At 46.3% G+C, this 27,606-nt stretch overlaps 5 protein-coding genes across 12 annotated transcripts; 2 read left to right on the top strand and 3 right to left on the bottom strand.

The window, feature by feature from the left end:
* Positions 1–61: 61 nt before the first annotated feature.
* On the bottom strand, positions 62–27,560 carry LOC6498332 (A-kinase anchor protein 200). Of its 8 annotated transcripts, none has more exons than XM_032451856.2 (6): positions 27,422–27,550; positions 18,340–18,558; positions 17,899–18,282; positions 17,348–17,839; positions 15,929–17,077; positions 13,920–15,137 (listed from the first exon to the last, which is right to left on the bottom strand). In XM_032451856.2, the coding sequence occupies exons 2-6, from the start codon at positions 18,520–18,522 to the stop codon at positions 15,054–15,056; spliced, it is 2,292 nt and encodes a 763-aa protein (XP_032307747.1). In that variant the 5' UTR covers positions 18,523–18,558; positions 27,422–27,550; the 3' UTR covers positions 13,920–15,053. The 8 variants fall into 8 exon arrangements, with proteins under 8 accessions (XP_032307748.1, XP_032307747.1, XP_014762078.1 ...); XM_014906592.3 differs by having other exon boundaries at positions 27,386–27,549; XM_001962529.4 differs by lacking the exon at positions 27,422–27,550 and adding an exon at positions 23,818–24,086.
* On the bottom strand, positions 3,047–7,314 carry LOC6498334 (DNA excision repair protein ERCC-5). The gene is made up of 4 exons (XM_044716512.1): positions 7,114–7,314; positions 6,876–7,051; positions 4,556–6,811; positions 3,047–4,502 (listed from the first exon to the last, which is right to left on the bottom strand). The coding sequence occupies exons 1-4, from the start codon at positions 7,199–7,201 to the stop codon at positions 3,213–3,215; spliced, it is 3,810 nt and encodes a 1,269-aa protein (XP_044572447.1). The 5' UTR covers positions 7,202–7,314; the 3' UTR covers positions 3,047–3,212.
* On the bottom strand, positions 7,418–8,106 carry LOC6498333 (DNA polymerase epsilon subunit 3). The gene has a single exon (XM_001962532.4). The coding sequence runs from the start codon at positions 7,994–7,996 to the stop codon at positions 7,616–7,618; it is 381 nt and encodes a 126-aa protein (XP_001962568.3). The 5' UTR covers positions 7,997–8,106; the 3' UTR covers positions 7,418–7,615.
* Positions 8,276–11,556, top strand: LOC6497200. The gene is made up of 2 exons (XM_001962531.4): positions 8,276–9,370; positions 9,425–11,556. Exons 1-2 carry the CDS (start codon positions 8,486–8,488, stop codon positions 11,405–11,407), a joined length of 2,868 nt encoding a protein of 955 aa, XP_001962567.1. The 5' UTR covers positions 8,276–8,485; the 3' UTR covers positions 11,408–11,556.
* LOC6497201 (protein gurken) lies at positions 11,870–13,996 on the top strand. Its single transcript, XM_001962530.4, has 4 exons — positions 11,870–12,075; positions 12,186–12,501; positions 12,901–13,530; positions 13,591–13,996. The coding sequence occupies exons 2-4, from the start codon at positions 12,330–12,332 to the stop codon at positions 13,788–13,790; spliced, it is 1,002 nt and encodes a 333-aa protein (XP_001962566.2). The 5' UTR covers positions 11,870–12,075; positions 12,186–12,329; the 3' UTR covers positions 13,791–13,996.
* Positions 27,561–27,606: the final 46 nt, after the last annotated feature.

The following is a 27,606-nucleotide window of genomic DNA, read 5'->3' on the forward strand; positions in this document are numbered from 1 at the left end:
TTTATAACGCCAATGAATTTATATTTTTCATAATTTCTTCAAAATAATTAAATAGACATTATTTTTAATCAGATTTGTATTTTTTTATAAGTACTGTCAGAAGCTCAGTGGAGAAATCATTTTGAAATGTCTCAAGATGATATCACCATGAGATTAAAGCAATACTTACTTTAGGGCATGATTTCAAAAAAGAAGAAAAGAAAGAAAATTAACATTTTTAAAATTGTACTCTGGGAGTAAGTGCAGGACTACCCTATTTTGAACATGAAGCAATGCTGGGTGGATGATTCGTCTTGCCAGTCTCTTCCTGGATATTTTTAAGGGCTTTTGGCAACAACAAGGGCCGATCGCAGACGGCATTACAGCTGCATGGATGGCACTTCTTGCGAGGAGTCTCTTGATCCTTCTGCTCTTCATGGATATCCTTGATGGCTTTTCGCAGCCGGTTCGTTTGCCTTGGATTTCTGTAGAGTGCACTCGGAGATCTCCTAAAAGATCCAGTGGCTTTCTCCTGCAATTTTTCCTGCCGTCGTGCTTCGGCCCTCTTTTTTGCCTCCTCCCTCCTCTTTTGTCTTCTGATCTTCGCCAGTTGAATCTCCATGGGAGTCTTCGCCTGCTTGGCAATGTACGCCGCCCAGTGCTCCCGCATCTTAGTCATATAAGCATTATCGAATACTATGGTCGGAAGTTCGGATTCGTGGAATGTGTATCTCGATTCATTCTCCTCGGCCCTTCGCAGTTCCTGGCTCCTGGCGCTCATGTCCGTCATCCTTTTCCGCCTGGCAGTTGCATCCAAACTACGTTTAATGAACTCGTAGTTATTTTTCTGAATCCGAATATTTTCCACGAAGTCCTTGTCCGATTGATCTGCGTCAAGGGACATTATAAGGATACTCCAGTGGGTGGGATCTGAATCGTATTTCTTAAAAAGCTGGATCTCTTCATCACTTTCGGGCACCTGCCTGCTCATGATCATCTGGCCCATGCTCTCCAGTTGTTTGTCCGAGATACTCGAGTTTAGCTTCTCCATCTGCCGGTTCAGGAGCGTATAATGAATAAATTCTGGTCCAATGTTGGAGGCTTTCCGGTGTGAGAGACGTGTTTCGCTTCGATTACGACTAAGTTTCTTGGTTGGTGCCTTGTTCAAGCTATTGGATGGGAGTTCAAAGGGTGATAGCCAGTTGTCCTGGTCCTTGGCATCCGTTTTGATTGGCTTTTGGGATTTATTCTTTCCCAAGTTCATTTCGGTATTCATATCCTTGACTTGATTGTGAAGAAACTTCTGCACATTGTGGACGTACCGCTCTTTTAGAATAGTCCTGACCATATCCGCGTCATGGGGGCTCTGAAGCTTACCTTTCCAGTGTCTGAACTTTTCCACCAGATCAGTCCACACCTCTTTGGCTTGTGCCGCAGGACTTTTCCCAACGAAATTATACATTGACATACTTGCCACATTGAGTTCCCTGTTGCCGTCACTTGGAGGGGGCATGGAGACCGTTTTTTCCTCGAACAAGAGATTTATGATTTCAATGGCTGTGGATTCAATGGTCTCTCTCTTGGCCAATTCACTGATTTCCATGGAGGGTCTTCCTATTTGGTCCAAAAATGTTGCTTTTAATTTCGGCTCAGGTGTTGACGGTTCGATAGGTTCAGTTTTTGTCTCATCATCGAGGTTTTCATCTAAATCACCTGTCGACTTTACTTTGGAATCATTTTCTGGGTTCTTCTCTGCCTCGGTGTCCTTTGTCTGATCTAAATTATTTTGCAGAGGTATTTTTTGAGTTCTTAAATATTTTTTTAAACGTGATTTCATTCGCCTTTTATTTCGCTTCTTCCTTTGTGCATTAATTGGCAGGACCCGACCGATGCTCCCATATTTTTTGGCCAGAAAGTTTCCTGATTCGCTACTTGGTTGTGAGTCTCCCTTTTTTCCTTTCAGGTTTGATGATTTTCTTCGTTTTGCCTTTTTTATCAATTTTCTGTTAGTGTATTTATTGGCTTTATTTGCTCCAACAAGCTCTTGATCCTGGATGTTAGTTGGTTCTGGACGTTTCTCCGATAAATCAAAGTTCACATTTGCTTTTTTTTCGTCTAGACTGTTGATACCTTTTTCCTCAGATGTTTTATTTGGTAGATTATGGCTTGAATGTTTTTCTTTGCTAGGAGATGCCCCAAGAGAATGTTGGCTCTGCTGGTGCCTTTCAATGGGAACTGTCCCAAACTGCTTTTCTTTTTGGCAACTTTCTGAAGTGACATTGCCGCCATCGGAACGAGGTGGCACCTGTTTTCCATCTAAACCTTTTGGTTTAGGAGACATGTTTGTTGAATTTTTATAATTATGCGGCAATATAGGTACTTTATAAGGTCCACTAGGTCTTGGAGTCTTGTTGCCACAAATCTCCTTTACAATTAATTTCGTTCTAGTCTTAAAGATTTCAACAAAGTCCTTATTGAAGTAGTCTTTCCTTGGACTTTTCACAATAATCCTTTTCTTATCCTTTTTTAAAAGAGGAGCAGTAGGTTGGGCAGCAGGTGAGTCCAAGTATCGAACTTTTCTCACTTTCAGCATATTTTCCAAATGTGAAAGACACTTTTTCGCATTAGAGAGGTTCACCTCGGCTATGCTTCTATTCAGTATGATTTCAGGCACGATCTTTGTAAGACTTATCTCATTAGTGGGCTTTTGACTCTCGTATTTTTGAATTCCACTGTTCAAATCGTTAAAGTACTTTTTTAAAAAGGAGTTGTCCGTTTCCTGGCGTTCCAATTCAACAGCAAGTTTCTTTAATTTTATGTTGGTTTGTTCGTCCTGTTCCTGCATTTCCATCAGTTGTAGTATTTGTAGTTGCAGCAATTTAATGGAATCAGAAAGAAGAGCCTGGCTTTGGTTAAGCGAAGTTCTTTGAATTATCCCCAGGCCCTCGACTTTGTACAACAGATGGGTTTGTTTCAGGGACGCATTCTGCATCCTTTTGAGACGCCTCCTGGCCCGATTCTTATCGGTGGGTCCGCCGTACGTCCGGAAACCAACAGGTCTACCATATTGTTCTTTTTGACTCATTTTTTATTCGCCTTTCAAGCACAAACGAAAAATTTCAGGCTTAAACATAGATTCAAACTATAAAAGAAACTAGTCTCAAAGAGTGCTATAAATTATAAGGATATAATAATCAAACTCATACTTAAATTAGGTGAAATTAATTTCATGTTTAGTTCTTTTTGCCCTTGGCTGACTTTTTTAAGATTTCTGCTGCCTTCGCCTTGTTCAAACGCATCTGCTCCAGATCCTTTTCCCTCTGCGGTATGACTTCCTTCGTGTTAGGAATGCGCGGACATTTTTCTGGCTTGGGAGTAGACTGGGATGTGGAAGGTTCCTCCAAGTTTGGTTCTTTATTCACAGTTGCTGCAGGAGCCTTTCTCTTTCCACGCTTTGAGGTGGAAGGTTGCGCCTCCATTGCTTCATCATCGCCCTTTGGGGCTGGTGCTGCCTTGGCCCGTCTGGTACGGGTCACTTTCTTGGGCTTCTCTGGTGTGTCCTCATCAATCTTCCCAGACATCTTATCAATCGCAAGCTGCACACGCTTACTGACCTGCGGTTGCTGAACCCGCAAGGCGCTCTTGGACGTAAAGTAGTTACGAATGGAGCCCTGGACCTTTTTATCATTTATTTTCTTGATAACCGGCATAAGGATGTCATCGGTCTTGGAGGCAGTCCATCCAAATGATTTTCTGGTGAACTCTCTTATCAATTCAACATCGGGAGAGCCCCAACTAAAGGCTTCCTTATTGTCATCCACGGTGGGCGTCAAATAGGCCTCCACCACTGCTCCATTGGGGAATCCTTCATGCAGCTCAATGTTTTTTAGTTTCTTGCGAAGCGCAAGGCGGGCAGAGCTCCCGGGAGGTAGATTGCTACTTTTGTGTGCCTGCCACCAGTCTCGAAACTTAATCAGCGTTTGCAGAACAGACTGGTTGGAGACACCTTGGGCACTTGGGTCGTGTCCAGAGAAAGAGGCGAGGATTTCAAGAGCCGTCACAGCTCCAATCCCGTGAATCCCCGTTGTGTAGTCGCTGCCCACCAAACAGGCCAGTTGGATCAGCTTTCCCCGATTGCAGTTGAACGTCTGTTCGATTTGCTCGGATCGAAACTCTAGCACATGCTTGTTCTGAGCAAAGAAATTCTTATAAACAGTTCTTCCTCCAAACAGCCAGATATCACTATCGTCCGTGATGGTACCATGGGTGAGATCTGCGGCATTAAGGAAGGCGCACTGCGCCTCCGCCTCCATGGGCGCTACAATGTATGGTATCCCGAAGAGCCGCAACAGCTCCTGGCAATCTATACTCATCCGTTGGCTAATCGACATGCCCATGCGATCCTGCCGATTGCGCTCGATTTCTAGTTCCTTGCGCTCTTGGGCTAGATTGGTGGCCATTTCCTGAAGCTCCTCTGAAGTCTTTTGCGACTTTAGCGCCTCAGCGGCATCGTTGATTAGTTCCTAGGAATGACACAATAAGTTTGAGAAATCTTAGATTGAATGACAACACTCACCTGTGGGTCTACAGTCTTTTCCACCTCAGGCTCCTTTGACTCAAAGAGTGACTTTGATGCCTTGCTAGATCTCTTCGTTGGTGAAACTCCCTCATCACTATCTTCATCATCCTCGGCCGCTCTTTTACGTCCGGACTTGGGTGTTCGTTTTCTGTAGAAGGGCTGAGGTACCTTTGGCGTTCGGGGAGGTGTGGCATCCGCCGCTGGCGACTTATCAGGCGTTCGCTTGACCACGTAACTAGTTTCGAAAAAGTCCTTAATGGACTTATTTTTACTCGGCGTTTTGTTTGGAGAAATGCGAGCCTTTTTGTTGTCATCACTGTCGCACAACTCGATTACTTCTTCATTCTGTAGAGACTTGTTTTTTGATGCGACTACTTCGTCGTCGGAGGACAGCTCGATGGTGGTACTACTATTCAATTTAACTTGTTCCAGTTTTATGTTTTTGACTTCGGCCATTTCCGCCTTCAGATCGTCTAAGATTGACCCGAGAGCTACTTTTTGTTTCGGATCTACTTCTTCATTCAGATTCAAAGTTATATTCTTCACGGCAGCAGTTTCTTTTTTAAGTTGATTGAGAATAGAATCCAAGTCTGGTTTAGCTTTCAGGAGTGTGGGGTTCTCTTTTTCTTTTTCCATTAGTTCTAGCTCTTGACTGTCTTTGATCTCCACTATTTCATCCTCCTTGTTTGCTTTAGAATCGGTAATTAATTCCATTTCCTGACTGTCCTTGACCTCAACGATTTCATCTGAACTCGCTTGTATTTTCATCTCATCCTTGCTAACAGTGCTTCCCGAATCTACCTCCAAGTCATTTTTAACATCTTGTGAGAGTTTCTCATTCTCACTTTCGCTAACTTCTATAAAGTCATCATCATCCTCATCACTACTATTTTGACTAACACTCACAGCTCCTACCTTTTCAAATATATCCGCGAATAAATCGCTCGAAGGTTGTAGATCCTTCGTAATATCTATTTGAATCTCAAGAGCAGCCTCATTTTTCTTGCTCTCTTTTACCTTCCCAACCTCTTCGAAGTCGGAGTCAGTGTCTAAGTGTATAACCTCTACTTTATCCTCGTCCAGGCTCCCCTTAATGGCTTGCGAGATCTCCTTACTTTCTTCAATGGCCCGCGAGATCAGTTTGGCTTCTTCTATCGAATCGTTTGCTGTATCAGCTGGGACTATTGATGTCTCGAATAACTTCTCCAGGCTTTGGGTGTCGTTCAGCTGAGTGGCCTCCATAATGTTGCCGACTTCCTCGTCGTTCATTCCTCCATATTCGATCATGTAAGCCCGAGCCGGGCCTTTGGCCGCGTGCTTCAGTTGCTTGCTTTGGGCGCGGTTTAGACGCAACTCCTGATCCGAGTCGTACTCATAATCTTTCTCATCGTACACTTTCGTCTCCTCCATGGACATGGCCAAGGCTTTCGCCAAGTCCTCGTCATACTCAGTTCCCAGTTCGGCATGTTCATCGGACTTTGCTGCGGTAGATGTGCTTGGCTTTTCCTCCACCTCAACCTTTTCGATCTTGACTTCTTCCTTGACACTCTCCAGAGCCTTTTTCTTAAGATCTCTGACCAACAGAAACCGTGTGTGCTCATCGGAACTGATTTGGCGAGTGCTCTGCTCAATGGCCGATGGGGTGACGATGCCCTCCTCATTGAAGAAGTCGCACAGCTCTGAGTAGGTGAGCGTGCGACCGCCCATTTCTTGCTCCGCCTGCTCCAAACTCTCCTGAACCGCTCGGCGTTTTAAGAGACGTTTCATTTGAAAGGAGCAGAAATCGTCGCTGCGGGCTGGAAGCTCGTGCAGGCGGCCCCAGGATGACTGTTTGCGGGTCTCTTTGATATCTGTTAGAATTTCGTGACGCACATCAGCAGGAAGATTCCGGAAATGTTGACTCTTCACATCGATAGCCTGCAGACTGGATTGGTATGCATGACGAGCGTTTGACTCGTCGAAGGAGCTATCGGAGGTGGCACTGGCACTGGTGCAGTCCATGTCTTGGTCGCTTTCGTCCGGGTTTTCCGTCCCGGCTGCTGCTGCTGGAAGCTCCGGCAACTTGAACATATCATCCTCATTATCCTTGCTCTTGCCCGGTGGTGGCCTCTTGGCCGGAGACTTTAAAAGCAGCTCAGCATTCTTCCCCAGCGCCTGTTGCACTACCTTCTCCTTGGCCAAGGACTGGAGAAGCAAGGCCTGAATGCGATCGGCCTCGTTGCTCAGCTTGTTGCGCTGCTGCTGACGCCGAGCCTAGAAAATATAATCACACTTATAGATTTGTGGAGAAATAATCTTATTCTTGACAACAACTCACAATAGTGTCCCTCTTGAGTTGAGGAACACATCCATCAAAGATGAACACGGGTCGTACCCTGTAATAGAGCAGTTTGCACAGACGATGGAACAAACCCAACAAATGGGCATTGTTGAGGGCCGATCCCTTGCTATCCTGGAAACCCTTCACAACCTGGTGCAGCCATATAGATATATCTACAAGAATATCCAAGGCTGGATTAAAAATCATTTCAAATGCTGGCGAAATTTTCTCTTACCAACTGCAAGTATTTTGCCTTCTAGTGTTTCCACGGGCACAGGCTTCCCGCATGGTTCGATTAATTTCCACAAACCCGTTACACCCATGGCGTAAAGTAAAAATCATTTATTATAAATAAATAACATGCGAAAAGAATTTAACAATAAACAACGCGGGGTATTCCAGCCGGCGCTAGTAACGCCAGTGTTGCGAAACGTTTCCAGCACTCACATTACTACACTGAACGAAATTTGCGGAATAACTATAAATATTTAAGTAAAAAATATTTTATTACAAAACTATCTGTTAATAAAAGTTAATTCTCTTGTTTATCTGTTCTTTTATTTGATGAAAGTTTTATTAAAATGAAAATTCATTTCCCTGCTTGGGAGCTAAACATTCATTCCACAAACCGGGCAATGATAAAACAATGGTTCTTATGAAATGACAATGATTATGGCTTACTTTAAGCTTATTAATCTAGATACTTAAACTATTAGAGTATGAGAAGTGCCAGGCCGTCACTCGGCCGCCTCCTCGGTGGCTACACTGCTGCTGGCCTTTTCGCTGGTGCTCGCATCCTTTTTGTTGGCCTTGCTCTCCTTCTTGTCCTTAACCATTTTGCGATAGACCTCCAAGTCCTGTGTCAGCGACGGGACAAAACTTTCAAAGTCCAGTTCGGAGAGGGTCTGCAGTATGTCCTTGGCCGTGATGGTTTTGTGGTTTTGCTTGTGTGCCAGCGCCGTAGAGGAAGAAGTCACAAAAATGGCAAAAACAGACGCTGCCCGGGCGATTGCTGCTCGGGCCTCCTTGCTCACGTTGGCCCCATCGGGCAGTGACTCCTTGATGAGCCGTGCAATCACGGCATTGGGCAGGTTTAAATCCTCAATACGCTCGACCATGTTCCTTAGTTTATCTGGAAATCTCAAGTTATTTCCGGAGACGCTTCCCGCGTAAATCACACAGATGGTCGGTGTTTTGGAAGTGATGGTGAACGCTAGTGTTGGACATGGCAGAATAAAGATTTCTTTTTGTCCCATTCGAACCGTTTGCCTTCTTAAAAACATATTTAATTATTGTATAGCATATATTATTTCTATTTTTATATTTATTAAAAAAAAAAAGATAACTAGAAAATATATTCCATATCAACATTTATATATTGAACGTTTCATATTTTAAAGACAGTGTGGCAACGCTGGCTGATGGAGCTACCAGATAAATTCATATGCGCCTCCTTGTCGTTCGCGTCAATTGTTTACACATTTTTGTAAATAGCTGCAATAGATCCCGGCATAAATGTGCACGGAGCTGTTCGAGCATATATCGAGGCTGTTCTCCTTTGAACTTACGTGATAAAAAGCACCGTGCGTGAGATAGCGACCACGCACATGGAGCAGCAACAGGCGACGCCACCGAAGAAGCGCAGGCACAGCGAATACCATGATCCTGACTACCACCAGACGGAGCCTCCTGGCCAGGATCAGGTTGATTTGCAGCAGCGGAAGCGCTGCAAGCCTGAGCCTCAGACAGATGAGGAGGGAGCTCCACTGCCCACCACTGACAAGTTCCAGCGCATCCGAGAGCTCGTGCGTACGGAGTTCCAGCGCGAAATCAGGCAGAAAGAGGAGCAGCTGGGCGAAATCGATGAGAGGCTGCTGCAGGCCCGCCAGCTGCTCGATAAGCTGCGATACCAAGTGGTCAGCGAGTATTACCGCCAGCAACAGGTGACACTCAGCGCCTCGGATGTGGCCAAGGTGCGTCAGCCAACGGAGAGCCTCTTCGGGGAAGAGGGTGCCGCCGCCCAGATGCCTCTACACCCTGCCATCAAGAAGATTGTTGGAAAGCGTCCGATTCCTATAGCAACTCATCTGCCGGAGCGTACGGCGGCCACCATCGCGAAGGAGAGCATCCGATTAAGGAATCCTGCACATAGAAGGGCGGAGAGGAGACGACAACAGAAAATCCGCGAGGAGGGTATCGTTACAGACCACTCCAAGGAGGAGCAGCCGGTGCAGGAGGTACCAGCAGTCTCGGTCAAGCTGGAGGACGAGGCTCCGTGCACCAGCCGTCAAGCCCTGGAGCGTCAACTGGAGCTAAATGCCTCACGGCTGAACAACAAGAATAAATTTAACTTCGTGGTGGGCAATACCTCCAAGTACATTGGCGACGACATGCGAGGGGAATCCACAGGTAGCCAGGCACTGGTTTACAAATGGTTGGTCTATGTGCAGGGCAAGGACCTGCCACAGCCCCTGGAAGCGTACATAAAGAAGGTATGTTATAGAGATGACTGCCAGGAAATAATAACGAACTATATTCTTTTTTAGGTGCGCTTCCAATTGCATCATTCCTACCGTCCCAATAACATCGTGGACGTGCACGATCCCCCCTTTCAGATATCGCGTCGCGGCTGGGGCGAGTTTCCGATGCGCATTCAGTTGTTCTTTCAAGATCATCTGCACCAGAAGCCTGTCCAGTTGGTCCACAACGTTGTGCTGGACAAGACCATGTGTGGCATGCACACGATGGGCGCGGAGACCATTGTGGAAATATGGCTACGAGCAGAGCAGTCTTTGAATGCGCCCCCAGAAGCAATCCCTCATGTAGAGGCTGCCCGTCCTACCACGCCACAAGCTCCCTTTTCGCCTATTGAGTCCAGCAAGCCGCGTACCATCTCCATCACGCAGAACAAGGAGGAACTGGACGACAACTTGTTCGCTGGCATCAACAAGATCGAGCTAAGCGGCGACATAGAGCACATTGAGCCCACCGTTCTGGTAACGGAGCCTCTGAAACTCAGCTACAGTCCCAAAAAGCAGCCACCACCTCCTACAACTCCTCCCAGGCCACCGTTTCGATTAAATGCGGCTCCAGTGATAGCATCTCGTCCCTCTGTCGTCTACCTGCCGGTTAATGGTCGAAGCCCGAAACGCGATTCGGTTCAGGAAAAGTTGAAGCAGGAGTTTTCGGGGAATCCATCCTTTCCACAGAGACGGTGGCCGGACTCCTCGTCAGAACGACCGCCCGTTAAGCCCGTAAGGAATGGTCACTACCACAACAATAAGAATGTTGTTTTCCAGAAAGCCGGAAAGCTGTATATCATTGATCCCCTCCAGCGAAAACTTAAGAAGGCAGTTAAGCAGCAGTCCTTGCTTAAGCCACAGCTGAGTCTACTGAAGCCCCCAACGATAAGCAGGTGGCACATGCTGCAGTGTATCCAGCATGACCATGGGTACGCGAATATGAGCATGGAGCCGGAAGTGCTGAGAGCTCGCACACCACCCACCGAGGTAACCATGGCCGCGAGGACGCGTCCTCGCCGATTGGAGCAGATGTTTGTCGGTTCACAGTTCCGTGGCATGCGAGAAGCGGTTGAGTTCCTTTTGCGCCGACTACCGCTGGTAGGTCTTCCTCTGCAAAGAGAGGAGTATCCCTTCACATGCAACACCATTGAAGCCTTCCAACAGAAGCCACAAATTAAACAACGGTGCTACGAGTATCTACGTGCCCGTTTTCTGCGGCGGTGTCTGACGCACCATCCAAAGCTGCACCAACTGAATGCCAGTGGGAGAGAGCGATATTGGAGTGTGCGAGAGATTGCAGGATTCGCAAGGATACATGGCTACACGCCAATGCTTAAAATGCCTGCTTCTGGCGAGGAAAGAGACGCCAAGAATAGGAAACAAAAGACGGAAGCTGAGGATCAACTTGCTCAGCTGGTTCAGGAGCAGTTGAAGGAGGATCCACAACCGCAGCTGTCGGCCTTCTGTAGCCTGAGTTCCGGAAACAGGCTGGAAGCCTGGATTGCCAAACAGTCTCGACGTTTGCTGGGATACGAGCACAAGGTGGATGCTCGGGAGTTTATCGATGTCCTTGGAATAGAATCGCACCACTCTGGAACGTTAAGAGGAACGCAACGGGGGAATAAATCGTTCCATGTGGGGACCAATCGTCAACTGTTGTGCCTGCCGTCTCCCGAGGGTCTGGAACCGGCTTCCCAGTTGGTGCAGGACATGTGCAAGGACATCAACATCGACCTGCAGCCAGAAGAGTCGCTGTCCGGCGTGTCGCAGCCACTTGCCCTCACCCTACTGGCCCATCTACTTCGCACATTTGTGGAAAAATTGGTTCGCCGCTCGGTGGCGGCTAAGCTCCAGCACGATTCTGTGGAGGAGCTGCCCCCGGCGGCGGCGAATGCTTCCCTGTGCCTGCTACCTCATGACATCGGACGGGTGATAGGCCAATGCTCGGAGCTTGACATCCTGGGAAACAGTCACCTCGGGGTTGCTCCCATGGAGCCACGCACCTGATGAGTGGATGCCATGCCATTGTCCTTTGAATTTATTTTGTCCTCAAACCGCTCGTAATAGTTCAAAAAGTGCTGGGATATTAGACAATATCTAATTGTACTCGATAAGCTTACATTTAGGAAATAAATTAAGAAATTTTTTAACTTGGATGTGAACTTAATTTAATAATTAATAATTAAATTGTAAAAACATTTCAAACCCAACTACTTCCCCTATAAGTAGGCAACAGTAAGCTCTCTTGGTGGAGCTACTGATCCTAACGGTTTCCGGGTGCTCTTACTCTCTTACTTTGAATAAATTGCATATCCTCTCCTGCTGGCAACTGCACATCTCTGTGGCGCTCTCTTAGCAGCCCCCCCCCCCCCCCCCCCCCCCCCTTCCGTCGTTCGATTTCATTCATGGCGTCTGTGGTCCATCTGTTTCTGGTTCTCCGTGTTTCATCTGTTTTCCCCAATCCACGGTCCCCAGTCTCTTTTCCGACGTGCGCGCAACAACACCTTCGTAAAGCCAAAGGCAAAGAAGCAGAGGAGCCCGCTTCCCGTGCTGTTCTGCCGACTTCTGCCGTCCTCTAATCTAAATAATTCATTTGAAAATTTAATTAAAATGATTCACGAATCCTAATAACAATTATAATGTCAGAGCCTTTTCGCGGCTGGATTGCTCTTCCAGTACGTTGTTCTATAATTAAGCTATTGGTTCATTGTTGTTTTGTGGGATGTGTGCGTGATCGTGTGACAGAAAGTGTGGGGCGCTAAAATGTTCTATTTTTATTTTGCAGTAAAATCCACAAGCCACAAGCCCCAAGCGCTATAGCCCCCAAGGAGATGCAAGTGTGTAATATGTTTCTGTTTCTGTTGCGACGCCAAATTGCATTTGCGGCCAGCACGCCGCCTCTCGATCCCTAGATCGTATCATACTATATATGTTCTATATCATCGTTTTCCAAATAATATATAATTTTCCTGCTTTGGTGGACAAATTTTGGTGGTCCACCCACTCTTCGACGCTAGTCAGCGTTCCTCCAATGATGCCAATCCCAATTATCCAAATATTCAAAGTAATTTTCGTGCTCTCAACAATTGTCGCCGTCACAGGTAAGCTATTCCAATGGAATCCAAACCCCATGGCTTCCAATGGTAGTCCCCCTCCGCCACCCCCCAAGACGTCAGTATTGCCAGGTCTCTGCCGAAAGCTATTTTGGCGGCAAAAAGTATTTCAAACATCCGTCAGTGACTGTTTTATTTATTTCCTTTTCAAAATAAATACATTTATTCAAAAGAGGAAGTTGGATGTTATCTATAAAAATGGATCTTTAGTGATGTTCTTTATATAGTATATACAATGGAGATGGATCTCTACTTCCGAATATAATAGATCTCTAAACAAAGGATCTATCTATTCCTAATCCAATGCCATGGATGTTAAGATTAAGGAACTATTAGTTTTAAAGAAGACAGTCCTGAAACTAATTATTTCCTCCCTTTAACCCTTAGATTGTTGTTCGAGCCGGATCTTACTTCTACGAGAGCATACGCTTAACATTGTGCAGCATCAGCACAATCACCTCCACGAGCACGCCCACGAGCTGCAGCAGCAGGAGATGGCCTACGCCAGCCAGTGGGAGCTGCAACAGCTCCAGGAGCAACAGCTGCTGGAGGCAGCAGCCCAGGAGGCTGCGTTAGAAGCCAACCCAGATCTGGAGCTAGGCATAGAACCCATCAGTGCCCAGTCGGTGGAGACGTCCACCGAATCCAGTTTGGCTTCAGAGATCCTTAGCTCCAGCACTTACTCCTGGTCAATCGTAGACAGCAGCACACCCGTCACCTCCGAGATCACGACTACGCCATCCACCACAGTGACGCACACTGGAGAGCCGCCACCCGACCAGAGCTCACCCAGCACGTTCGCCGCAAGCCCAACCACCGTGCCCGCCGTAGACGAGGGCAAGAGGAAGAACGCCACCGAGGTCCAGCTACTGCCCTGTAGCGAGGAGTACAAGGCGAACTTCTGCCTGAACGGAGGACGCTGCTTCCACCATCCGATGGTCAACAGCAAGGTCCTGCACTCCTGCCTCTGCAAGGACGACTACGTGGGGGAGAGATGCGAGTACAAGAACTGGAATGGTAAGTTGGGATTACTTAACCCATAGATCATAACACTCCTATTAATTAATGTCCTTGCAGGTGGCTTCGTCTACGTACCGCCGATTGAGAAGCGCAAGGTCCGGATGGCGCACATCGTCTTCTCCTTCCCCGTGCTCATCATGCTCTCGTCCCTCTACGTGCTCTTCGCGGCCGTATTTATGCTCCGGAATGTGCCGGACTATCGCCAGAAACAGCAGCAGTTGCACCTGCGCAAGCAGCGCTTTTTTGTTAGGTGTTAGATGCCTATAGAGATGAAGGATCTCTCTCTCCAATCCTGTACTTTGTTTTGGAAACAATTTTTGGTTTCACTTTCGTATTTGGGGATTCATTATTTCTGTTTTTTTGTTGAAATTCTATGTTGACCAGGATGTTGTCAGGATGCCATGTTGTTGGCGCTTTAATTTATTGAATACATTTAGTTTCTCTTAGTAGGATTCTCTATTTAGTTGCAAAAGACGCACACGATTACTATTTTCGATTCTATTTTCTCTGTTTTTTGTTTGTTTCGCTTTGGAAGCTTTCGTTGGAGCTTTTTTTTGTTGTAGTAGTTCGTTTGTTGTAACATTTAGTTACGTTTAAAAATTAACCATTATGAAATATTAAGAACTTAGAACATAATCTTAGCGCTTACTCCAATTAACCAAGAAGAGTGGTTATTTTTGTAACACTTAGTTACTTGTACAATGTATAAATTTTTTTTTTTTTCTAGTGCATTAAAGAAAAAATCTAAAAAAAAAAAAAAAACGGGACTCGAAACAAAAATAAAAAATAATATAAAAAAATCATTAAAATTGTGTTTTGTTTTTTTTCAGTTTTTGTTTTTTTGTATTTATTTCCAGTCGGTGGAGAGTGAAGCACGCTTTGGGGTTTTATATTTTATAATATATATTTTATCCAATATTTCGTCCAAAAATTCTTTACAAATTTCTTCGAACTTACAGTTAAATGTATAGTAGAAATTATTCAAAAAATTCATCTCACTTTCATCTTTTCTGCTGATTTCGATGCTTTTTCGATCAAGATCATCAATAATCGATAATCGACTATCGATCATCGATCATCACTATGAGAAATGGTATGTAGTCGCGTGTGTGTGTGTGTGGATGTGTGTGTGCATGATGAATGTGGTGGTGGAGGTGGATCCCCCCCATCCTCTTCCTCTTTATGGATGCCAATACAAAACTATTGGCGGCTAAGTGGGTGGTGGTTGGTGGTTGTAGTGGGTGGTGGTGGTGGTGTTTCTTGCTTGCATAATATCATGAATTAGGGATATGAAGTTCGTACAAAAATTATTTAAAATATGTAAATATTAAAAAATGTATTTTTACTTGTTTTTCGTTTTGTTTCTTTTGTTTTTATCTTGTAATTGTTTGTTTGTTGTTTTTTTTTTGCTGTTTTACGTTGCGTTCTTTTGTTGTTGCTTGTATCGTTTGTTTTTTGTTTTTGTTTTTTTTTTTTGTTTTAATAATATGTAATATTATATATAATAATTATGAGTAGGATTATTCGCATGTAACGGGCACCTGTTCCTGTGTTGTAACGTCTGCCGCGGCGTTCTTCTCCTTCAGATCCTTGGCGAGATCCACCTGCGAATAAAGGATAATTGTTTTATTAATTTTTTTATTAAAAAAAAAAAGGATAAAAGACTGTGTGGTATGCAAAATTAATGAGAACTGAGAGCACAACAACAATAAAAAATTAAAACTCAACAATGAGCAAGGCATTCCAGCCTAAAAAATTAATTAAAAAAATAAAAACAAAATTATAATGTAAGCGAGTTTTTTGTGTTCAACATTTAGGTACAGTTTTGTGTTTTTTTTTTATGGTCTTTTTTGGGTTTTAAGAGTTAGAGCGCAAGAGTTACGGCAGCCAGACTGATTTCGGGTTAGAGGCGGAGCGGTATGGGGGTGGTGTTCAGGTGTACAGGTGTTGAGGTGTCATGTGTCATGTGTGTGCTTATCGGGATTAGGATGAATGTGGTTTAAAGTTGTGCTTGTTTTGTTAATACACCAAAATGCAGTCACTTATCCTCAAGTTTAGTAGAACGTACATCATTCGCTATAAATCACCAACAACTCATGCACTTCCCAGCGATCAATCAATCAATACCATTATCAATCAACACTAACACTACGTATTAACTACGGCAACAAGCGCGCTACCAGCAACACAACACAACTGATGCAACTCGAATGGGACACAACACACACACACACACACACACACACACAGAGAGAGAGAGAGAGAGAGTGGAATAAGCAAAGAGAAGCACGCCCAGGACACAGTTCCAATGCAAAAATGGTGGGTGGTGGGTGTGGTGTTGTTCTGACGCTGTACTTTGAAGAGTTCCACTGCCAGTGGCTATGTGGCTATTCACCTTGTTGTCTCGGCTCGAGGCCTCCTCAGCGGCAGCGGGTATCACCACATCCAGATCCGCCAGCAGCTCAGGCCCCGACTTGGTCACGGGCGCATCCAAGTCGCTGATGATGATGTTTCCGACCAGGTCGTTATCGTTATCGTTCTCCTTATCGTTATCGCTGTCGCTATGCGCATCCTCCGATACAACTACTTGCTCTGTTTCTTCCTCCTTGGTTTCTGGCTCTTCCTCGAGTGTGGCCTCTGGCTTAATCTCCTCCAGCTGCTCAGGCTCAGCATGGACTGGTTCTGGGATTGTCTCTGGTGTCTGCTCGGCAGGGGTTTCTTCAGTTGCTGGGAGGGATTCGGGGAGGGCGTCTCTACTGACCAGGTCGGGAAGTGGCTCTACTTGCGACTGCTCAGTGGAGGCGATGGGTTCTTCGGGAGTCTCTTCTTGAACCTGCTCAGCAGAGACTTCTGTTACGTTGGTTTCCTGGGCAGCCACTTCCTGGGTTTCTGGTTCAGAGGGAACTGCAGTGTTATCTTCCTCCGAAGATGCAACTGCTGTAGGTTCTTCCTCTACAACGGGAGCAGGGACACTCTCCTCAACCACATCGGCTGGGAGGGATGTGCTGGTGGTTTCTACAATTTCCTCATCAACCTCAAGAGTAGGAGAGGGAGCTGGAACCTGTTCCTCAACCGGAACAGGCAGCTCCTTCTCCTCCTCCTCTTGCTTCTCCCTTTCGGTGACGATTTCCGCCGCCTGCTCGGTGATCTCGGCCACAATACTGACGGCCTGCTGCTCGATCTCGACACGATCGGTATCGATGGAAGTGACTGCCGGCACCGGCTGATCTTCGATTGTATCCTCGGACAGAACAAAAGCGGACACTCGCGACGGAGGCGGGGACTTGGGCAATGGGGGAGGGCTGCTGCTCGCCAGCTCTGCCACAACAGATTCAGCTTCAACTTCGGGTACGGGAACAGTTTCGGCTGCGACAGCAGGGGCATTGGAAGCAGGAGCTTCGATTTCAGTGGGAACCGTAGCCACCACTACAAATCCCTCAGCCTCCGCCTCCGCTTCCACCTCGGCACTGCTAACTGCTTGAATGATGGCCGCTACCACTTCCTCCTCGGCTTGACTGGCTTCCGCTTTCACGTCTTCGATGGCCTGCGTGTGGGAGGTGGGAAGGATCGTGTTGGTTGTTTTGGTTAGGATTGCTTGGGTCTGAACTAACTCTGCGGCTGCTGCAACGGTCTCATCTGTCCCAGTGCTAGTAATGGTCTCTGTCTCTGTTTCAGTTTCAGTTTCGGTTCGGGTTATTTTTTGTGCAATGTTCTCAGTGATTTCTGTGGCGGTTATTCTTGTACTGGTATTTACAGTGTGGTGTTTATTGTTGTTGTGGTTGGGTGTAGTGCAGTCGGTTGTAAAGCTCTTTACCTCGATTGGTTGTCCCTTTTCGGCCTCGACGGCCACTGGAGTCGGCGGGGGCGTGGCGGTGCCGTTGGTGCCATTCTGGTGAGGCTTCTCATCATCGTTGCTTGGAATGTTCTCGGCTGCTGCTGGGGCCGTTTCGGTCACTGGAGACTCGGCCAGTCCGTTGCTGGATCCATTTGTCAGGGCCTCTCCATCGCCGGCTCCATGTCCGTTGGTCACGACCTCAGCTGGCTCGGCCTGGCTTTCTTTGACGGCTTCTTTGACTTCCTCAGTGGGAGCTACGGCGGCAGCGGCGGTGGTCGTCTCGGTGGCAGTGGCAGTAACAGTGGCAGTGGGTGTTTCCTCAGCTGGTTTCGGCTGCGCCGCTTCCTCAACTGTGGCTGGTGCTGGCGCCGCAACTTCGGCCTCTCCGTTGGCTTGCTTCTCCTGTTCGGTCGCTGATCCGTTCTCAGTTGGCTTCACCTCATCCTTGGACGCCGCCTCACTGGCAGGGGCCTGCAAAAAACATAACTTTTAGACTACTCCCTCATAGCACTCCAGTACTCTGTCCTTACCTCCACTGGCTTCTCGGCTTCGCCATTTGTGGCGGCTGCTGCTGGCTCGGCGGGAGCAGCTGCTGCCTCGGCCGTCGTCGGCGACGTTGTGGCTGAAGTGGGCGACACAGCATCCTCTGACTTGGCTGGCTTCTGTTTGTCCTTCTTGCCGAACGAGATGCTGCGGAAGGACCACTTCTTCTTGACCTTGTCTTTCTTGGACTTGGACTTGATGCTCTCGTCGGCGAGCGGGGTGATCTCCTCGCCGGCGGCGGCCTCTTTGGGGGAGCCCTCCTCGGCCTTTGGCGTCTCGGCAGCATCTCCGGAGGCGCCAGCCTCAGCAGCCGCATTCTTTTCGGTGGTCAGATCTTTGTCGTTCTCCGAACTCTCCTCTGTATCCTTTTTCTGCGAAATATAACTCCAATTTAGAGAATCTTCTATAAAAGATCTTCAGTATCTTACCTCTCCAGCTGCTGCTTCATCTCCGCCCTCCTTGGGAGTGGCTGCATCTCCATTGACCGCCGGCGCATCGGCCTTCTGGTCGACGTCAATCTTCTCCACCTTGCCCGCCACCTCGTCGCCCTCGGCCACCTTCTTGGGATCGGTGGTGATGTCGATGGAACGCTTGCTCTGAGCTTTACCCATTTTTCCTGTTTATATTCCTTTAGTCGCTGGTACAAACTGCAAAAAATCAGAGATAGATGCGTCGAATCGGATTAATTAAATGCGGAATATTATTGGGAAATGGCACAAGAGCGCCGCAAGACGACTATTTTTAGTTTTGTATTTAGATTTTCCTATTTTTGTAGTTGACATTTCGACGCGATCTAGCTTTCATTGCAATTCGACGACCCCCTTCGGGATATCGATCTATATAGAGGCCTGATCGTATAGCTCTCTGTAGTAACTGACACCTACGAGTTCGGGCAAAATCTGGCCATACAACTCGCCGGGCTATCTGGAGGCTCCAGTTACCGCGAGAGCACTGCGACTGCTGCCACAGACCGCCGCAATCGTAAACAATTCGTACGCCTCCCCATGAATCATCATCGGCACTTGAATGTTTCTTGTTTTTTTTTTTTATTTTTTTTAAACAGAGAACTTTATATGAAACAACGAAACAGACACCACACTCCCAGTCGGGTGGAACAGGAGGGCTGTTTTTTTAGCATGCAATGCGTCATTTTGGAAGAAAATCGAATTACACACAGAGTGAATGAAACAGAAACCGTAGCAAAGAATGGGGAGGTGGCTCGATGGCTCGGTGGCTTCAAAAAGTTTGCATTTTTTAGGGGTTGCAAGTGGCATTAAAAAGGAGCCAAGGTGTGTGTGGTGTTCATGTGTATGTGGTGGCAGTTGTTGGGCGGAAAAAATGGCGGCAACAAAGGTCCATCAACGATATAGCAGCAGCAGCTGTTCCTGCATCGATATCTAGACCCAGACCCGCTGAATCAACAGCCTCGCTCTCACATCCTCCACTCCCATCCTCCTTCCCACAGATGGGTCGCCTCCAGGCGCACCACAACCGAAGCACGTGGCACATGATGACTCATTAGATTCAGATTATTGTTGCCTAGTTAGTGGGAAGTGACTCAGATCGAGTGGCAGACAGGAAGCAATGCAAGTAATAGTATTATTTATTATTTATTGGAAAATGGAAATACTCAGAAGTAGTCATCTTTTCTGAATCACTTTTCAGAGTGGCAGAGTGGCGGAGAGTGATAAGAATACTTAAAATTATACAATATAATATAATGTATTCGGAGAAAATCAAAAGCAATATGTTGTGACCCAAATACAGTATCTGTTCTGGAAGAAGCCCCTCCCATAAGTGATAAGAATGGATTCCGGCACCAAATAGAGGCAAGAATTTTTGCACAATTCCTCACACTCATGCCACATATCATCATTTCAATATAAAAGTAATACGTAACTTGAAAGAGACATCAAGTTTCAAGACTCTGAAGGGTTCAACGAACCTCCCGGACCCGGACAGCAATTAATACAACAATGGAGTGGCTGGGCTGGGGCAGAGGCAGAGGCAGGCGGCCAAGTGAAGCTCATCGGAGTTATGTTATGTATTTCGATCGGAATGATAAGCGGACGATGGCTGAAAAGAGTGAAAGACACTAAAGAGGCTATCATTTCCTGGCGCTGCCACTGGCCTATCCAAACTGGATGAGTAATGTCCAAAAAACGCGGGCAGGCCATACAACCCTCTTTGTTTGCCGGCAAACCGTATTGGAGGGGAAAGGTAATAACCTAAAAAGCGTAAGTAAACTGTCGCACGCGCATGACGCATCAAGGAAAAAGGACATCGGTGAGCAGAGAGGGTCCTGGCAGAGAGCGAGGAGGGTTGCCTGGTCATTGGACGGTTGGCAGGGCAACTTGGCAACAGGGCGTGTGAAAATAATTGAGTGCAGTACAGTCTTACTTCCCTAACTTCAACTTTCTAACAATTATAGCCATTAGCTCTCATAAAATAATAAATATTTGCCCTTCAAGGAGGCGTTACTGTATTTTTTATTGAAAAATAATTGACACTTTTGGGGTGGACTTGATGCCCAAATTTGTAATCTATGGAAGCGACACTCTCGCGGGCCTTTGTGTCTTCGTATTTTATTAGTTTCATTCAATTAGGACATGACTTTTGACATGTGGGCCCGCTTTCACACGCAGTCCCCCCCTTTTCACACAATCTGCCGGACAAAAGAAACTGCTCTGCCAGCAGCTCCCAGCCGCGATCTATAAATAAAAGCGCATTTATCAACAATGGAGTGTTCCCGACACAAAGGGGCAGTCGGCAGTCAGTCAGTGCAAGTGTAAGTGTGAGTGCGAGGCGAGCTTCCATGGGTATGCCTTTTCCCCCACCCTGGTGCGACCCATCAATTTTGACACTTCAAGTATCACTTTTTGTTGGGGAAAGCCGAGAAAAGAACTATTATGAAGCAAATAAAGCCACTAGAAGGGTATTAGGGCTATAAGATATAGTAATTTAGTTTTAAATCTATTAGCCCTAGAGCCAACTGAGCACCTCTGATGTGAGGAGTCACCTCCCCGCCTTTCTATGCCCCTCAGAGTCTCCCTTTTTGGTGTGCAGTGCATGGAGATGAGACTTTTTGATATGAAAATTAAATTGATTGTGAGGAATGTGGAATGTGCCGGCTGAATGACTGTCTGAATGTCTAGCAGCCGGCCGGTCAAACACTTAATTTTTGTGTGTGAGAAGCTCACTCTCTGGCTTGTTAAAGCGCAGGCGCAGAGGAGCCAGATACCAGATCCCAGATCCCCAGATCATGCATCTACATTGTTGGGCAATTAAAATTGAAAAGTTTCACCATTTGTGGCTTGGATGGTGGCGGCAAAGGGACAATTGAACTTTTATAAACTAATCAAGGGGGAGAGAGATCGTTAATGGCATCTCTCACACACACACACATCAAACATCCATCCATCTAGCCATCCGTCCAGTCAGTCTGCTCCTCCACCTCCTTCTTGGCACTCAATTGAGTGGAAAGTTTCCCCTCAATCAGGCCCGAGTGGGAGTGCATCTCTTGTGGCATTGTTGGCTCTTCTGGCTGTCGGTGATAAGCCACGCCTAAGCCGCAATCAGACCCCGGAGAAGTGCATCTGTGTGTGCAGGTCCACTTTAATTGTCATCAAGAGACATTCTTCTTGGGGCCCATCATCCATCCCACGATGAGAAAAATGAACAAACTTTGAGGAATAGAGAACCTTGAGCTCTGTAGTTTTCTGTTTAAAAATAAATAGTATTCTAATCTTAATTGCCTTTTAATCTTCAAATCAATCAGATAGCTGGCACTTCCTATAAATAGATGAGATGTCTGGCGCATAAATTGCGTTTTTAAAAATCCGGAAAAGGTTTAGTAAAAAAAAAAACAGGAAAGAATAACATCCAGAAGAGTGTCTCAAGTAACCACCGGATATAATTGTTGTTGCAAGGCATGTTGTGGTAAAAATAAGAATAAAAATAAAATGAAAATGATACGTAAAATGAATGCATTCCATAATTAGTAGCAAGTACACTCGCACGCACATATCGTACAGTTGACAAGAGACCCAGACCCGGACCCAGAACCGATCCGAAGAAAAGAGAAAATGTATATTTTTCAATTATCATTTCCGGCCAATTCGGACAAGCCACCTCCCTCTATAGAACTCTATACAATCGCTTTTGATAATGGATATAGCAGAGATACATTGGAATGGCCAAAAATAAAATGGGATTCATTGTTAACGGTAGGCGGGCTTCCTATTTCTGACTTCTGAGTTCTGAGCTGGAGAAGGGAAGTTTAATAATACAGGAACATGATGATTAATAAAGCGATAAAGCGAAGTGTATTGGAAACAAAGAAAAGCCATATCAGTAGCAGTGACAGGGCACTGATTCAGAGAAAAGGGGGCTTCACCCCCATCTAGAGTGCGGTTGGGTGGGTCATACGTGATCTTGGCCAAACATTTCATCCAAAAATAGGCATGTTTGGGTACTAGTACCTGCTAGTAACTGACTGAAATTTAAACATTAAGAAAAGACGTGCTGCAGTCAAGTTTTCCAGAGCAACAGACCGGCTTATCTTAGCCGGTTTTTATCATATCTTGAAGATATACTTACTCGAACTCCATACACATGCCTGTGGGGCGAAGAATCGACTATATGGTGGTATGGGGCATCGATCGTAAAATTAGACGCACTTGAAAATATCTGCCTGCCATTCAAAAACTATCAAGAAACACACACAGACACATCTATGGAGGAATATAATGAGGCCCAAAACGCATAAAATCATCAGCAAGAACCGTAAAATTTAATGGGCTCGTTGAGAAATCCCCTCCACCTCCTCAGTACTCTATACTCTCTATAGGTAAGTCAACTTCTTTTTATTTTTTTTTTTCGCATTTTTCAACTAAAAATGGCATATGGAAATATGTGCCTTCTGGTATGGTTCCAGCGACGAGTACTCGTACTTATGGCACTCGAAAATATTTCAACTGCCAAGTTCTGACTGCCAAGTGAAGTCTGGAAGAGAAATCAGGGTTTCCGGCTATAGGAGTACCTAGGAATATTACAAAGAGGCTATGGCTATGCGACTATTGGTTTTTAATGTTTGTAAGAAGAGATAAGAGTGCTTTCTAATCCGACATCTCTGAGAGACACAATCTAATCTTAAGAGAAGAGTCTAGATAAGTGAGATAGAACTGTCAAAAGAGTAAATAGATATACCCTTCATGGTTAACTACTACAGGGTATCACACTTAAATCAATGCCTTTGTGGGCCGAGTGTTGAAAATAATTACAATAAATATTTGAATATTCGAAGCTCTGCTTCCTTTTTCTCTCTTAGAGGGGGGTTGTAGGAAGGGGTGGGGAGCTGCCAGTAAGTGCCAATAAATTTGTCGCCTGCCCACGCAGAGCCAACTACCTTCCTTCTCTTCCTCTCTTTCGTTTGTTGGTGAAAAAGGATAAACGACACTCTCACACACACACACACACACATAGAGAGACACAAACAAGGTAAGTCGAAAAGGTACAACAACAATAACGGCAATGTGGGCAAGTCCATCAAACCGGTTCCTCAATCTTCTTGTTCTCCAGGTCTTTTTGCTGGTCTTTCTTCCTTTCTTTCTCTCACTTGGGGAGCAAGCTCTCATCTCCGCTCTCTCCACCTCTACCGTTGCGGTTAATTAAAACTCCGAGAGGCGTGCGACAGTTGTAAGTTGTGTATTAAAAAGTAGTAACAGCAACAAATAAGGTAGCCTGGCCAATTAGTCGCCTCGTCTCTCCCAAGGGGGGGATTAGCATTTAAGTTGGCGCTCAGCTTGTGCCTTGCCTTTCTGATTAGAAATTCACAGTGTAAACGACACTTTAATACATAATTCAACAGACAAAGCGTAGCGTTTTCTTCAATTTCCGGTACTTACTTATACTATTTGTGGCTGACGCGGGTGGTCCTTCCTCCTTCTTCCCCTCTCAATTTCGCACGACACACACACAAACACACTCACTCTCTCTTCCGCTCTTTCTCTGTAATGACACCTTTTAACTAGCTAGCGAGAGTAATAGTACCGTTTAGCACTCGCGCCTTGATCGTAGGATGTGCAGTAGGCAGTAATAGTTCCCCCAAAATGAACCGTTAAAGTCGAGCGTGAAACGAAGACTGCAAGAGAGTGTGTCTCGATCAATGGCAGCAGCAGTAACTTCTCTTGCAGAGACTGTGACAGCGGCAGAGGCAGAAGCAGAGGCAGCGACGCCAGCCGGAAGCAAAAAAGCCAGAGGCGTCGACAGAACAGAGAAATGCGGGCGGCCGATAAAGGCTGCTCCTTCTGCTTCTTACATTCTTTTTCCTCCTGCCCCACCCCAATTCTTTCATCCCAGCCCCTAGTCAATAACAAACTAATGAGCCTTGGCGGCGTCGATGCGTATGCTTTATTGCTTTATTTTTGCTGCCTCTGCCGCTGCTGCTGCCTCTGCTTCTGCTTCTGCTACCATTCACACAATGACCCCACATGCCACAGTAGCTGCAACAGAAGTGAGTGGGGAGGGGGGGAGTAAACAATATGCAAGAAGAGGCGTGAAGAATCAACGAAATATTTGGGCTGAGGGCTGCTCCCTTTATGGTGCAAGATTGAACGGATTCCGGCATTGTTATTTAATTATTGCCCTCAGATGGGCAGGGGAAGGGGAGGGGCAATTGTGCAACAGTGGGGGTACTCTGCCACTCCACTTCAAAGATAAATCGCTGCAGTGGTCGCCTCCGGGGTTAATGGAACTTGTAATAGAATGTAAGAAGCTGATAGGATTCCGGCGAGAAAGTGACGGGTTGGGCAGTCCGTTTAGTTACTTATTCAAATGTCTCTGATAGCCAGTCACCACTGTACCTCTGGGAACAAATTGAGGCAAGTTGATAAGCAAAAGCAACAACAAAGGCCAGTCAGAAAACCGCAACAACGAAATTGAATGCCTCCAAGAGCTTGAATTTAAATAAAGTTCTTGGGACAGAGAGGGGGGTTAGGGGAGTGTGGGTAGTGCGAAAAGATCAGATCCCAGAATCGGGGGGAATTGGATCGTCTTCAGTCCCCCTCCCCCTCTCCTTCGACGCCCCATCCCCTCCCTCTTTGTTTATTTTTGTGGCCCGATTGATTTTTTTGGTGCTACCAGTATAGAGAGAGTCTAGAGTCTACAACAAATATTCCATATTTCTGTTGATTTGGCATTAAAACAATACCCATTCCGATTTCCATTCCGATTCGCCAAATGCCCCTCCCACAACAATAACAACAACAACTATTAATGTGCGCAACTGGCAATTATGTTTGTGCCTCAAGAACATTCCTGGGGAATTAGTGGCCATCGGATGTCGGATTCAAGTGGTATATAGCTATATAGGAGGCTATAGGAGAGGAAAATCTTAAAGAAAATCTGCTCTAGCAGGCAGAGAAGAAGCCCTCCTTCCGAGGAACATCTTCCACACAGATGTTGTGGCACATTAAGCGAGAAATTCGCCCGCCTTTGTGGCCAGGCCATATGTGTGTGTGTCGCGGGGTGTCGGTGACAAGAGACTTTTCAACACCCAGTTGCAGCTCCCAGTCCCCCCCAATTGAGCTTCGGACTTTGAGCTGCAATATGGACGACCAGACTTCTCTCCAATTTTCCCTCCCAATAGAAGCCACTGGATACTTGTAATTCCCAAGAACTCTGCCACCCAAAACCTGTAAATTAGATTCAAAATTAGTCTGTGACTTTCCGGAACAGTCACTTTAGCAAATACCCACTTTAGTGGAAGGCCAGTTGTGGCTTTCAACCGCAATTCGCACTTGACGAAATGGTATGTTTGTCATCACAGACCCCCCTAGTCCCCATCCCCCATCCCCCAATCCTCTACAGTGTTTACTCGAAAACCAGCTAACGTTGACAAATTCGCCAATAAAGGCAGAGCACCCGACCCGGCCTAGTCCTCCTCCGATCAGCGAGCAAATATATACATTCTGGTGGTAACCGGAGACCACTTCAAGGGAGGCCACCGCCTCCAACAAGTTCCAAATGGAGGGGGGAAGAGGAGGAGGTCTCAGCCAAGGGAAGTTATTTTTTAAATAATTTTATTCGAAAGTTATCATATTTTTTTGGAATTAAGACATCCCCATAGACTCCCTGCCAGAGGCCTTCAAAGAGACAATCACCTTCCTCTGCCCAGCCCACCCACTCCATTGGCTGAAGGACCAATACATATAGAGAGAGGGAGGGGTGGGGGTACACTAACCCATACAGAGGCATGTAGGCGACGCCAGTTAGGGCGGTGGCTGTCTCCCAGCCGGCGACTGAGTGACTGACGACCGAGCGAATCCAGCTGCGACGCAGTTATTTTTCGTAACAAAAGTGCAGAATAAATAAAGAGACTCTCCGATTCCGATTCTGATCCGATCCGATCCGATCCTCGTGTTCGATCATGATAATCTCGGCCAGCAACTAAAGTGAAACGCAAAACGCCAGGAACACCAGCCATCCACATGCACATTGTGGAGGGAGCGGGTGGAGGGCAGGAGGGCAGAGCAACAGTGAAGACTGGCATGCGCACCTTGCACCTCGAAGGATATTCGAGCGAGAAACTTGCTGGCAAGTGTAATCGGAGCGTACAATGCAAACAAAGAGGAGACAACGACAAAGAAAGACCAAGAAGTCAAGGCAGGCCAGGCCAGGCCAGCCAGGCGAAGAAAACGCACAAAGCGGACCAAGGACTAAACAGGGAGAACAGGCAAGGAGGCAAGAAGGCAACGAGAGAAAGAGAGCGAAACTAACCGCCTGAATCGTGAGAGAACAAGCCGAGAGAGAGAGGGCGAAACGGATACAAAGCCCAGCCACACCGGCATGGCTCTGCCGACGACGCTGCCTGCGCTGCTGCTGCGGACGGCGACGTGGTGGCAACGCCGACGCATTGAAGGCGGCACACCCAAAAATTGTGAAAAGGCAACTCAAAAATATGCTGAAATTTTGAAATAGGATAAAATGCGGGGGCGGAATGTGGCATTCATAAAACACTATTTTTTATAATTTTTAAACCAAAGATTAGTCTTTTTTTGAATTTCGAAATATCTTCCCACACTTTGCCACCACACACACTAAGCCTTCGTGCATGGCGTCCTTTTCGCCTGCTTCGTTGTGTGTGCGGCTGCTGCCTGTGTGTGTGTGTGTGTGTCTGTGTGCGTCGGCGGCGTCTGCCGCACTTGTGCCATACTAAATCGAGGAGCATCTAACCTTTTTAGCCACTAAACACTTGATAGGATCTCGTCTTTGTTTCAATTTAAGTCACAATTCCCTCCTTAAAACTGACGCGGATCCAGAGCGGGTATACAGAATTTCAAAAGTAGCACCACTCACGCACACACACACACACACACACGCTCAACAAGCGCAAGCCGTCTGCAAGGCTTGGCTTTGAATTTAAAATTTACTTTAGCATATTTCGCCTTATTTATGACTTAGAGTGCAATTTACCTGGCTCGATTGATCTCGGTACAAAAACACACGCACTTTGTTCTCTAGTAGCTCACGGTTCCTGCTCTTAGCTTCTTGCTTCACGGTTTCTCGTTTCTTGTACTTGGCTCCGTTTGTTCGTTTTTCAGAGTTGTCAGTGTTTGTATATGGTGCCGAAATGTCTGAAAATATACCGTTTCAAATACCATAAATGTAGGTATTTTGTTTCAAACGATAGATGG

This window comes from Drosophila ananassae, chromosome 3R (genome assembly GCF_017639315.1).
Source record: "Drosophila ananassae strain 14024-0371.13 chromosome 3R, ASM1763931v2, whole genome shotgun sequence".
NCBI lineage: Eukaryota > Metazoa > Arthropoda > Insecta > Diptera > Drosophilidae > Drosophila > Drosophila ananassae.

Coding starts and splice junctions, on each gene's coding strand:
- LOC6498334 (XM_044716512.1), bottom strand. CDS start 7,201: ATGGGTGTAACGGGTTTGTGGAAATTAATCGAACCATGCGGGAAGCCT. Junction 6,812..6,875: donor AACTCAAGAGGGACACTATT/GTGAGTTGTTGT, acceptor TATATTTTCTAG/GCTCGGCGTCAGCAGCAGCG. Junction 4,503..4,555: donor AAAAGACTGTAGACCCACAG/GTGAGTGTTGTC, acceptor TGTCATTCCTAG/GAACTAATCAACGATGCCGC.
- LOC6498333 (XM_001962532.4), bottom strand. CDS start 7,996: ATGGTCGAGCGTATTGAGGATTTAAACCTGCCCAATGCCGTGATTGCA.
- LOC6497200 (XM_001962531.4), top strand. CDS start 8,486: ATGGAGCAGCAACAGGCGACGCCACCGAAGAAGCGCAGGCACAGCGAA. Junction 9,371..9,424: donor TGGAAGCGTACATAAAGAAG/GTATGTTATAGA, acceptor ATTCTTTTTTAG/GTGCGCTTCCAATTGCATCA.
- LOC6497201 (XM_001962530.4), top strand. CDS start 12,330: ATGTTCTATATCATCGTTTTCCAAATAATATATAATTTTCCTGCTTTG. Junction 12,502..12,900: donor AACAATTGTCGCCGTCACAG/GTAAGCTATTCC, acceptor TTTAACCCTTAG/ATTGTTGTTCGAGCCGGATC. Junction 13,531..13,590: donor CGAGTACAAGAACTGGAATG/GTAAGTTGGGAT, acceptor ATGTCCTTGCAG/GTGGCTTCGTCTACGTACCG.
- LOC6498332 (XM_032451856.2), bottom strand. CDS start 18,522: ATGGGTAAAGCTCAGAGCAAGCGTTCCATCGACATCACCACCGATCCC. Junction 17,840..17,898: donor AAGCCGAGAAGCCAGTGGAG/GTAAGGACAGAG, acceptor TGTTTTTTGCAG/GCCCCTGCCAGTGAGGCGGC. Junction 15,138..15,928: donor CCTCGAGCCGAGACAACAAG/GTGAATAGCCAC, acceptor CTTTATTCGCAG/GTGGATCTCGCCAAGGATCT.